A 13,183-nucleotide genomic window follows, 5' to 3' on the forward strand; every position below is an offset into this window, starting at 1 on the left:
ATATAGCCTGAACTAACCAAACACAGAAGTCCGTGGAAGCCCTGCTTTATTCATGTGGATCCAGTACCTAGAGAATGTTCCATGCTCTCCAAAGAATAGTGACTGCTTTCTTCTACAGTTTTAGGGTTGTTCAGAGAGTCTCAGAATTCAAAGATTTCAGAGGTTTGTCTCTTCCTTAGTGCCGTCGTGGTGGACAACTTTCCCATTCTTCACCTCTGTGTGTCTGCCCAGCTGACAGCTGTGTGGCACCTGATACGCTGAGACAGAAGCCAGTAGAGAGACTCCATCAGGGAGGTTGCTCCTATTGTTGGTTTTTATTCTCTCTTTCTATGGCTTCCATCCACACTACCTGAAGTGGGAAGAGTTCGCTCAATTGTAGAATAAGGAATTTATTAAATAAAGAAAACCAGCCCACAAATCACAATCCCAGAGAACTTAGACAACAATGACGACCCTAAGAGGGACATACATAGATCTAATCTACATGGGAAGCAAAAAAAGACAAGATCTCTGAGTATATTGGAAGCATGGGGACCTTGAGAGAGGGTTGAAAGGGTGAGGGGAGAAGAAGGGAGGGGAGCAGAGAAAAATATATAGCTCAATAAAAATCAATTAAAAGTTGGACATAAATGACAACCAGTCCAAACTGAGTTTGAAAAAACTGTGATTTTTGTTTGAAAAAGAGAAAATATTAATATTATGTAAATTATATGCGAAGCTGTGTCAGAAAAGTTGAAATTTCATGAATCCTGTCATTCTCTTTGTCTAAGTCTGTACACAGCTCATCAATGGTTAAAAAAAATAGGATTGACTGCTGTTATACCTCCTCTCTATCCATTGAAGCGGGTAGAAAGTGACTTCATTGGGTTTATGACAGATTCATCAAACAGTTGGAAAATGCCCTTAAACAAAAATAATAGTGTGTGTATTAGCACGTATGTGCAGACACATCCTTAGACAGAGACATGCACTCTGGAGAGAACTGAACTGAGAAAAATTTCATTCTTTGGGAAAACTTCCAGTTCCACTAAGATATCTAGGTAGCTTTTTATATCCCAGCATGTCTAGAAAGCATATTTTTAAAACCTTTACTTGATTTCAGTTAGAAGTTACTGGGCTTCTTATAAAAGTGTTGGAAGAAAACAGACAAGAGAAACTCAGTTTTCTGGCGCCAGACTCTTGCTAAGATTTTTCTGAGACTCCATCTGCTTTCTTTGTTTCCTAGGGGAAAATAAGCTGGTAGGGGACCTCCTGGTCTTGGGAGGAGCCACGCTGTACGGCATCTCTAACGTCTGGGAAGAATCCATCATCCGAACCCTGAGCCGAGTGGAGTTCCTGGGAATGATTGGTCTCTTTGGTGCATTTTTCAGTGGAATTCAATTGTGAGTAAAAACAACAGAACGCATGAAGGCTATAACGAGCGAGTTTTATTTTTACAGTTTTTGCCTTCAGAGTGTAAAACCCAAGGCAGAAAAGCAATCATCAATCTCCTGCACAAAGATTTTATTCAGTCTAAAAACTATATCCTTACTATTTCCAAACTAAATAAGTGCATTGGAAATTATTATAAAACATTTAACAGATTTTGAAGATGATTTTGATGAACTAGAAGTACACAATTTAGCTAGGAGTGGGTTATAATTCATAGAGAAGGTATAAGCAAAGCCCAAATGTCATGTTTGATGCACATCAAAAAGGATAGGTTTTGTTTATTAGTGACAGCTGCTAGGAAATGTCTACTTTAAAACTGCCTTTTATGTGAGAGATGGCTCAGCACTTAAAAGCACTGGATTCCCTTCCAGAGGACTCAGGTTTGATTCTCAGCATCCATTTGAAGGCTCACAACCATCCGTAACTCCAGTCTCAGTGTATCCTCTTCTGGTCTCCTTAGATACCAGGCATGTGTGTGGTGCAGAGACATACATGCTGGCAAAACACCCATCTACATAAAATAAAATGAAAAACATTTAAAAATATTAAAATTCCCCTTTTATAGGCATTTTTATTGCCTATGAATTTGCAAGAATTTCAAATTCATGAATCAGAATCTAGCATTTTCTTTTCCTTAAAAAGATAGGGATAGAACACTGAGATTTACTAAACGCCAAAAAGTCAAATGCACCACTTTGTCAATAATACCAAAACTGAAGCACAAGTCACTCCTTAATGCATTATCTAGTTCCTGAGAATTTGTTGTAAATTAAGCATCATTTCCTACCAGTAAAGAGCACACATTTCAACTCACATGAAAAGCAGTCTAGTTTCAGCTGCTATTCCATGAAATTTCATTCTACAAAACAAAACTTTCTGCAATTGTATGGGTTTGTTGTCAGAAATTACTTGAGGAAAATACTTTGGCATCACCTGAAATACTGTACATATGGGTCGTTTCCAGCACATTCCTCAAAATCTCAGTGTCCTGAAATACTGCAAACTCTCCAGGGGGCACATAGAAATGGGAAAAGTGTGGATTTCTTTGGGGGTCATTTAGAAACTGTGATGGCATTTTAAAGCTCCCAAATTTACTGACTGATCTTTGTGAGATGAAAAAAAGGATTATTAGGTAAACTACTGATGGCTGACATTTCATAGATAGCTCATTTTATGCATTATTATTAGTATTCTTGCATCCAAAATATATGAACAGAGAACTGCAGCTCTATTGCTTGGTTACAGTCTGCCATTGCTAATGGAGCTTTGTTAGGTGAATTAGATAAGTTGAGGTGCACTGGACCCAAACCCTTGTTAGAAGAGTGGTCGAAGTGGCGCCACCCTCCCCTCTTGCTCCAGTTCAGTCCTTGGACCAGCAACGCTGCTGTCTCCCGAGAACTAGTCATCTGCAAAGCACCTGGCTGGCCCCTCCAAGTTCACCTGAATTGAAGGTCTAGGAAGGAGTTTTCAGACACAGTGGATGAATACCCTCCAGATGGTTATAGGATGCATGTAACTCTGAGAATCACTGTTCTATTGGATGCTCAGTGGGTAAAATGATTAAGCCTCTAAGCATAGAGTTGTCTGAGCCTTGCCATTTACCTCGCCAAAAGCTCATGAACAAAAAGAAGCTAAATCCTAGAAGCCTGTTTGGTTGACGACAGTGTGGTTTCAACTCCCCCAGACCCTCATTTCTGCTGGTCACACCTCGCGAGACTTTTCAGGGGAGACCACAGGCTGCCACTGCAGAGGCCAATTTAATTCTGAAGTTCAATTGGCCGCACTAATATTTATGTAGAGATGGTAAATGACAGACAAAAGAAACCATGTGTGTGATCACCTTGCTCATTCCCTTTGTCTCTGCAGAGCCATCATGGAACACAAGGAGTTGCTAAAGGTGCCCTGGGATTGGCAAATAGGTAGGGATCGACTCATTTAAAATTATGGTTTTATTAGTAAATCTGAGAAATGCATTTGAAAAGTTGTGTGAGAAGGGATGGATGGGGCAGACAAGGAAGGGATTTAGAACGACGGGGGGACCAAAGAAAATAAAATTACCTTGCCGTGTTGGGAAGCCCTTCACACAATAAGAGACTGGATTTCCTGAATCACCTAGTTCCCTGCCTGAGCTTCTGCCAGTTAACACTGTCAGGGTGTTTTATGGGAGACACAAAAGTGTGTTATTAGGTTAAAGACCAAGCAGAAAAGAAAAGCCCAAGGCAGTCGTGACACAGAAATGAGAGCAATTTGCTCCAGCCAAGAAATACAGAATCGATGTGAACATTAAAAACCAGCACTTTGGGGACGGGGGAAACTGAACTCAGCAAAAAGTCTTGAAAAGAAGTTGCATAATGGGCATTCCCGGTTTCCTCGACCCTTTTCAGAAGGAAGCACTTAGACTAAAGACATTGTTAAATGATCTCTAACGGGCCTTGGAATTACTGGACAGGCATTTGACTGCTCCACGGACATCCAGGGCATCTTTGATTCTGCCTCTTTCTAAACTCATTTTCTTCTAAAAAAAAAAAAAAATATTAGGGTAAGGCTTTCAGATCTATGGTGATACTCTCATGGAGTATCTGCAAGCCCTAGGAAGAAATGCCCCTTCATTCACTCATACAGTCTGTCTTGAAGCAACAGATACCAGCAGTGAGCATGGCTTGAGTTTAGGCCAGGGGTTCTTAACCTGTGGGTCAAGGCCCCTTTTGGGGAGTCCCATGTCAAATAGTCACATTACAATTCGTAACAGTAGCAAAATTACAGTTATGAAGTAGCAACAAAGTAAGTTTATGCTTGGGGTCGCTACAACATGTGTAACTTTATTAAAGGGTTTTGACATTAGGAAGGTTGAGAATCCCTGGTTTAGGCCAGGTAGGGTAGTTCTTGAAATATGTGTGCAGTGTAAATGTCAATCAGAGTTGGGGGGTATACAGGTGCTGTCCCCCACCTCCAATATCGATGGCTTTTGTATACGTGACATCTCCAGTATATTTTCCTTCCACTGAGAAAGACACCAGTGACAGGTAGATCCCTGGACCACTGTATCCACCCCCAGTTCACAAGCCTCCAGAACTGGTTTACTACCAGTACTATGCCCCCTGGTGGCTGACCGAGTGACAGACGTCTGTATGACCTGCTAGGTTAGTTAGCTCCACGCCTCCAAACAAGGGCTAACCATGTGTGTTTCAGAATCCTCCACTGGTTTGTTTCTCGAGTACGGATAGGGAACGTTGTGATTAAATGAAAATCAATAGAGAGGAGAGAGAGGGAAGCGAAGCGGGCAGCCGGGAATGAAACCAGCTGCAGGGACCAGACGCGTGTGCCTCTGTGACTTTTAAAGCCAGGCCTCTTAACCGCGGCTCATCCTTCACAGCGCTTCACCCGCAGTGGTCTGTGAGGATAAATTAATTCGATATTGATGGTAATGGCAGTAATCAAAAGGAATTTGTCCTCTAATTATGTAGATGTCCTGTGCATGTCCGCCGAGACTCGGTTATAATTCAGTGTTAGTTAAATGTGCCGTCACAAGGTAGTGTTAGCCTGAGCGCTCATATTGCCATTAAGATGTCAGGCCCCTGCAGCTCGAGATGATAAAGACGGTGTAAAAGATACATATCACAGGGCCATTAAATTAACTCCTGGTAGGAAATGAAGCCAACATGGCCTCGATATAGGATCGAGTATTCATTTCCCCCTTTTCTGAACCACTTGTTTGCTTGAATTGGAGATTTTATACCACAGTCGCCTTTATTCCTGTTGGCTTACTCTGATGGGCTACAGGACAGGGTCTGGTTATCTAGCTTAGCCGTAGGCATGTGACACTCAGGAAACCAATGGTCACTAAATGAGCAGGCGAGTGAATGGCAGTGGAAAAGATGGGTCTCTGTTGTAATCATCAGAACCAAAGGGAAACAGTAGAGACAAGAGCAGAGGCTTGAGACGATGTTGTGCTGTCTTCTGAGCAACTGAGAAATGGCAAAGGAGCCATTGAAATTCATGGACCAAAGGATCTGAGAGACGCTGAGGGAGTTCAGCATCCTTCTATATCCCCACTCCCCACATACTTCAGGAGGTCAGCCATGAGTGAATCAAGAGCCTTGCCCTTCATGGCCATGTCCTGGAGAAGGGCACATATCACTCTGATTAAGAGAACAGAATCCTAGCATCGCTGGAATATGGATGATGGGTAGGGCCTTGCCTTAGGTCTCAAGGACCTAAGATCAGTTCCCAGTAACACATGGGAGGATGGGAGGCTCAGAATCTAAGACTATCCTCATTTATCAGTGAGGTCTCCCCCTCTATCTACAACTCTTATATACCTCACAAATCTCTGGAGCAACTCCTAGGCTATCAATGCAGAGAGCATTTTTTCCCTATGGTGTAAGCAGAAAGATAAGTGATTTTTATTTTCTGGATATGAAGATTATTTTTAATGGATTATTGTTTTATACAGTGTGTGGACTAATTTTAAGACAGAGCGATTAAAGGCAAGACGATAATGGTTATCGTTGTTTTTATCCCTTTGTTTTACTCTACTGAGCAGAAAGATTGCTTGTGATTATCTAATCAGTAAACGCAAGTAAAACATAGGACTTAATACAGTCAAACTGTCCTCCCCCAGAGCAGGAGCGTTAGGCTCACAGCCAGAACTCTGGTAAACAACTTAAATATTCCCTTTATCTCATGTGCCGTTTTGCGTTCACGAGCATATGAGCAAATGCAAACTGATGTGAAGTCAGATGTGGAAGAAAGGATGCTCTGGGAGTCAAGAAAAATGGGTTTGCTTCCGTGGAGGTACCTTTTCACTTCTGATGTGATAGCTGAGGACTGACTGGTTCGCTACCCCACCTGGCAATGGGATCATGTGGTCACACAGCAGGGAACTTCCGAAGGTTCCTTCAGCAAGCATTGAGGATGCTGTGGGAGATGGCTTAGTAGGCAAAGGGATGGCTGAAAAGTATGAGGACCTGAAGTCAGATCCCCAGAATGCGGGGGGGGGGGGGAGCCAGTCATGGTGGAGTGTGGCTGTAATCTCAACACTGGGGAGAGAGACAAGAAGATCCTGGGGCCTTACTGCCCATATAGCCTACTTAAACCGGGGAACTCTGAGTTCTCAAGACTTCCTGTCTCAAAAAATCAGTTGAAGAGTGATTGAGAAGATCCTTGATACTAATCTTTGATCTACACACACACACACACACACACACACACACACACACACACACACACACACACGGGGGGGGGGAGAGAGAGAGAGAGAGAGAGAGAGAGAGAGAGAGAGAGAGAGAGAGAGAATTGTACACAGAGGCACACAAATGTATGTACAAGGCTAAAATTTATGCCTGCATTTCTGAGATGACTTGACCAAGTTTTGAGTTTCCTGTGATAGAATAAATTTGCTTTGCCTTATTGTCTTAGCAGATTCACATAGCCCAATGCTTGTGATATGTTTGGCTTAATACATATATTCTAAGAAGTCATTATCTTGCTTTTATTAATAAAAATGCCTTGTCTAGTCTACACAAAGAGAAGACAGAGTACCAGCAGGACCTCAAAGGAAAAGAGGAGACAGAGATAAAATACATGTAGCACAAACAGACAAACACTATGTACACATATGTATACACATATGCAAAATGAAATAGTAATATGTCCACAGGCTGTCCCTTCTCCCTTTATCTTCAGAACAACTTAGCAAAGGACATTAGTGGCATGTACCCAGAACTCAGACTGCCCATGAAAGCTGAGGGAGAGGCCCTTGGCCTGTTTCTTACAGAGCAATATCTTCTCCACCCCTGGGCAGGTTTGTTCAGTGAGAGGAAGTAGAGGAAGATGAGATGAAAAAAGAAAGTGGTGTTTTTCCTTATTCCATACTCTTTGTGGTCAGCTCTCCAGAAACAGCTGGATCCATTGTGGTCTTTCTCTGTGGTATGCCCCTAGGTAGTACAACTTCTGCCTTTGTTTCTCTCTTTATGGGGTATGATTTATAGCTATTTCTACTCTTGAGTTGCCTCTCCATCCCAGCTTCCCTGTCACCCATTCAAAGGTGTTTATAGCAGGTGTTCCCTTAAATTTCCTCTGCTCAATCTGGTTTGGGCTGGGTTTCTTCAGCAACATAATTAGTAAGTCCATTTCCCATCTACAGTATAGACAGCAATTCTATTGCATTGCTTTTTAGGTTGGCTATTGCGTGCACCACCCATGACACATAGTAAAGACCCCATCAGGATTATCTAGTAATGCCATCTTCAGTGCCTCTACCTTAAGTCTCTTCAGCGCATGAAGACAAGAGAAACCACACTCTAAACTTAGTGAGAAAATGCCTTTCAAATAAGAAATGGCTATATACACGCTCTGTCTATAAGTGTACTTGCTGCAATCATTATGTATTTGCTAGCCAAAAATAGTTCACTTGTTTGATCTTGAATATTGATTGGAAACTCTCCTTGGAGCGCAAATTGAGCCTCGAGATGAACAGCTGATGTCCATTAACTACCTAATATCTACCTCAGAACAGGAGATGGGCAAGATGTGGCAGTCCTTCATCCCTCCTCTGTCTAATTGTGTGTTCATCTGACTGGCTCTGCTTGACTCACCAAAGAGGGTATCCACACGCAAAAGCCCTTGCTGGCTTAGCAGAAACAGTCAGCTATGATGTTGTATTTTACCCACACCTGACTTCAACAGCTTTACAAAATCCACATAGAATGTTTAAACTGGGACCATCCTGAGTGGCCCAAGATTCCTAGGGTGATGGTTTGTTATACAGCTGTGCTCCTAATCTACTTCAGTCAGCAATTGTGGGTTTTAAAGTCCTGCCTCTTCTCTGAGCCTGCCATGACACATCCAGCACTTGACTAGACAGATCCATACAAATGGTGAGTAATTACCTAAACCAACACATTCAAGCGTTGTCTCACTTCCACTGCAAACCCGTCCTCTCATTGCTCCTCATCTCAGTAAATGGCACCACAATTCACCCCTTTGCTACAGTACAGAGTCAGTCATTTCCTTGATGCTCTCCTTTCCCCTCACTCACTCTTTACCTTCAAGCCATCAACGGGTTGGCTCTGTATTCACGACCCAGCTACTTCCCTTTTGCTCCTTAAGTGAGCCACGGGCCTTTGCTGCTGGACACAGATGGCGCTCTCCTTGCAACTCTCTTCCCATGCCATCCCATTCCGTTCCTCCTACAAAGAGCAGCCAAAGCCATCTTTTAAAAATGCAGATCAGATTGTGTTTCATCACTGGTGCAAACTGCTCAGGAGATCCCTCTTGCAATTAGAAATCTCTTTCTAAGACACACGAAGTTCTGCATAGTTTACAGCCTCCCTAATTCCTCTACCTCGTTATTATGATTCAGTCATTCTGGCCTCTGGAAGACCCTAGAATAAACCATAACTTTACCCTCCTTGAGAATCTTTTCAGGTAGACATCTCTGTCTCCTTTAATCTCCTCCGAATTCTCACATTCAAAGTAAAGGCCACCTTGGCAGAGCAGACTTAGCTGAGGCAAGCCCTGGTCAATCTTTTCATTCTATAACTGTGAGGAGCGCTAAGCTTCTTGTCTGTCCCCCATTTTGATTGATTTCTAGCCCAAATCAGAGGATCCATGGCATGCTAGATTTGCAGAGAAGAGTTAGTGGAAAAAGAGAGTGGATGCAAAGCATCAGAGCCCACAAGTCACTGGCCATATATGTTTTACCAGGATTCTAGAACTTGTTAGCACAGTCAGCCTATGATCTAAATCAATGATACCCAAGGCACATAGACAGGAAGGAAGGGAGGGAAGGAAGAAGGGAGGGAGGGAAAAAGAGAGGGAAGGAGGAAAAGGCTCTGGTGTGTCTGGACTATCTTTTACCCAATTTGATTATCTTCAGTAGAATAATTTAAGGATAGAACTTGTTTCTAGTCTGTTAATAGCAGATTCTTAAGGAATACTGAATTAATTCTCAGTCTTTTTATGTATTAGTCACAGATTGTCCAGTATTTGTTGTATTTTTGTAAGCTGGTTAAAGGAAAATAATCTATAAATAACATGAAAGTCAAAGGAAATGGACTATTTCATGGAATTAAGTTTTCTGATGCAGAGTCACACACCACCCACTAGTACTTCGGCAGAAAGTATACAAGCAGTACGGTCTCCTAGCTTACTGAACCCAGAAGTAGGGATCTTATTCCTCTTGGTGTGGAGGGCATGTCCACCACACTAGATGGGGCTGTTGTACTGTTTGCTTAATGGTCACAATGATTTTTATATGTACTGGATATAGCATGTTGCTCTCTTCGCCCATACTGGGGAGACTCACAGTGGGCTTCAACTCTAGCTTTAGGGAGTCTTATGCTTTCTTCTGACCTCCTCAGGCAGGTGCATGCACACGAGCATGTGAGCACATACCCACACACACACACACACGGGCTAGGTGGGAGTCGTCTTAAAACTGACATTAGCTGTAGTGAATTGGGGTAGAGATTGGGAGCTCCTGCATATTACCACACAAAGCTTTTCTGGAAAGAGCCTGGTGTCAGCTACATGAGAAGAAGAAGAAGAAGAAGAAGAAGAAGAAGAAGAAGAAGAAGAAGAAGAAGAAGAAGAAGAAGAAGAAGAAGAAGAAGAAGAAGAAGAAGAAGAGCATGCATTTGCAAGCACAAATTTTAAGGTCCCATTTTGTGTTTTATTTATATACCAGCCAATATTAAACACCACGCAGTATAGTGAAAGCAAAAAAGCGACCTATAGTCAGTCATGGACGCAGTACCCCACCCCTTATTCTCCAACCTCTGATGCTGAAGGTGCCCTGCAGAGACCCTGACACTGTCTTCTCTTTGCTCCCCAGGACTTCTCTATGTTGGCTTTAGTGCCTGCATGTTTGGTCTCTACAGCTTTATGCCAATTGTCATAAAGAAAACGAGCGCCACCTCCGTCAACCTTTCTCTGCTCACAGCAGATCTGTACAGCCTGTTCTGTGGACTCTTTCTCTTCCACTACAAGGTACGGTAACCTCTTCGTGACAATGACAGTTATAGGGATATCAAGTGATGGAGGACATGGCCTGGGATTTGGTGTGTGGGGTTCTGATTGCATGTGGAGAGAGGGACTTCACCTCTGGGTGGAGATCTCACGATTTGGATATGCTTATTTCAACTCAAAATAAAGGCAGCATTTTGTCCTGAGAGACCGACCAGTGACTGGGGACAAAAAGACAACAAAAGGTAAGCAACAGCTCTTTAATAATGGGGAACAACTCAGCATAGAAGCTATGCTTTCCAACCTAAGATTAGAAAGTTGATGTTTTATATTCAATTCCCAAGCTGCAGCTGCAAAAGAGATTTTGCTGAAGACTTTGGTAGTTTATTTTCTCCTTGGGGAAGTGGCCCAATCCCCACAGTTCTCTGAGTGGCAGATGTTCTATAGCAAATATGAATGGAAAAGGCTGTTGCGTTCCCTCAAAAAAGTATCATGACTAAAATACTGGAGTTTGGTAGAAGAAAGAAAAGATTTGTGTCAAGCATTTCAGTCAAGGTATCAACCCTGGGAAAAAGAAGAAATCCCCCCCCCCACACACACACACACAAAGATGGCCGTCTCTTCAAAGGCAAGGTTGTATTGGTCATGTTTCTGCTGTCAGAAAACAAGCTGATAAAAAGCAACTTTGGGGAAATAAAAGGTTTGTTTTGGCTCACAGTTCAGAGGGAAAACAATCCATTCATGTGAGGGCAGGCCTGGCAGCAGGAGCATGAGGCTGGCCGGCCATTCAGAAAACACAATGATCTCATTCCATCACACACAAAAGACACAGAAAGAAACAGAAAATAGGACCAGTTTAGCAAACCCTCAAAACCCATCCCAGTAATATACTTTCTCCAACAAGGTGCCACCTCCTCATGGTTTCATAAAGCACCAACTGGGGGCCGAGTCTTCAAATATATATGCCTCTGGGGGACAGTTCTCATTCAAAGCACAGCAAAGACCCTACACACATCTTCACAGAGGCAGGCGTGGCTAATTGAGAATTACATGCCAACGTCCACTGCTATTCCTCTAACACCACGCTTGCTGCATCTATTAGTAATCAATTAGAACTGGCATGTGTGAAGAGGCCCACTTTGTATTTATTCATTAATTCTAGAAGATAAGGATTGATGGGGATTTGACACAGTATGACCAAGAGTAGAATGGCCAGTCACAAATATCCAAAGCAGGACATGGGAAAGAAGAAAAGGCAGCAAAGGAAGCTCCTAGACCCTGCTCAAGTGCATCAGAGGGTATCACAAGTACAGAGGGTGTAGGGTCATGTGAGCAGACAAAGCTCCTTCAACCATGTGACACTGGGCTTGGCTTGAGGGGGGCGGGGTTCTTAGAGAAATGATAAACTAGGAAGTGCAGGTTCTGGAGACAAGAGGCAAAGCTGAAGTGAATAATGAGAATTGTTGTAGAAAGATGCTGAAATCCTACTCAAAACAGAGAGGAGAACACAGACCAGGCCAGTTGATGAAAGGGCTGGAGACATCCAGAAGACTATGCAATCAAGTAGTCTCCTATATGCTATGGTTTTCCCCAAATGTAAGCAACAAATTCAAATTGTATTTATTTAAAGCATATGTGGTGGAGTTTGAAAGAAAATGGCCCCCAAAGGGAGTGGCACTATTAGGAGCTGTGGCTTAGTTGGAGTCAGTGTGGCCTTGTTGAAAGAAGTATATCACCGTAGGGGCGGGCTTCTATGCTAAAGCTACACCCAGTATAACTATTCACTTCTTATTTCCTGTGAGTCAAGATGTAGATTTCTCAGCTACTTCCCCAGCACTATGTCTGAGTGCATGACACCCACATCCCACCGCAATAATAGACTGAACCTCTGAAACTGTAAGTCACCCCATTTAAATGTTTTCCTTTATAAGAGTTGCCGTGAGCATGGTGTCTCTTCACAACATACAACAAGATGCTTCAGGACACATATTTTGTGAAAGTCTTACCACAATCAAGCCAATTTACACAACCATTCCTCCCTCCCCCCTCTCCCTCTCTTTCTCTCTCCCTCCCTCTCTCATTAAGACTCTGTCTTCTTCAGATTTCAAGCAAGCATCACCATTACTTTAGTCACCTCGCTGGGCGCTAGTGTGTAGAGTCTACCCATTTTCTAATAGGAAGTTTTCCTTCTTTGACAAACATCTTAGTTTTCTGTGAATCTTTACTTTGCATGGGGTCTTTTGCCCAGTATAGTGTCAAACTGACAGCTGAAAGAAGCTTCCCAAGGTTGGGCCATGTTTGTTGTTTTAACTCATTTTATCCACATCCTGCAATTTCTGTGTCCTAAGCTCACCCAAGTCCTCATAGGGGTAAAATCGTCTTCCACTCAGGTTGCCCCTGACACAGTGCTGAAAGGGCCAGGCTCCCTCAAAACCTCAATTATTTTCTAGAGTCTTGGGGACCCCTTGGCCATGGTCTCACCACTATAGCAGAGAGACTAGCTTTCTCCCTTAAAGTATCCTGGTCTGGTCCACTCCTTAGCATGAACTCAGTTTTTATCAGTTAACCTTGTAATTGATACTCTAATTATTAGTTAACAACTTCATTGGCTCCTAAACAGGAAGAATCTCATCATCTCTTTAGGAAGGATGATTAAAGTCATTGCTATGAGTGAGGGCCAAGGTCATGTTTTAGATAGTCCAGAGCCAATCCAGCTACCAGCATCTCTCAACATGATGTTCTTGAAAGAATAAAATGCAGATTCATCGGCCACCCACCAAAGCCT

At 42.8% G+C, this 13,183-nt stretch overlaps 1 protein-coding gene across 1 annotated transcript in view; it reads left to right on the plus strand.

Moving 5' to 3' along the window:
• Nucleotides 1-13,183, plus strand: part of Slc35f1 (solute carrier family 35 member F1) — a 425,287-nt gene that overhangs the window by 385,523 nt on the left and 26,581 nt on the right. The window contains exons 5-7 of the mRNA XM_050138201.1: nucleotides 1,226-1,382; nucleotides 3,298-3,350; nucleotides 10,268-10,422. Coding sequence (XP_049994158.1) covers nucleotides 1,226-1,382; nucleotides 3,298-3,350; nucleotides 10,268-10,422 — 365 coding nt within the window. The remainder of the gene's footprint in view (nucleotides 1-1,225; nucleotides 1,383-3,297; nucleotides 3,351-10,267; nucleotides 10,423-13,183) is intronic.

This window comes from Alexandromys fortis, unplaced genomic scaffold (genome assembly GCF_014885135.2).
Source record: "Alexandromys fortis isolate MF-2015 unplaced genomic scaffold, M_Fortis_MF-2015_v1.1 scaffold_14, whole genome shotgun sequence".
Taxonomy (NCBI): Eukaryota; Metazoa; Chordata; class Mammalia; order Rodentia; family Cricetidae; genus Alexandromys; species Alexandromys fortis.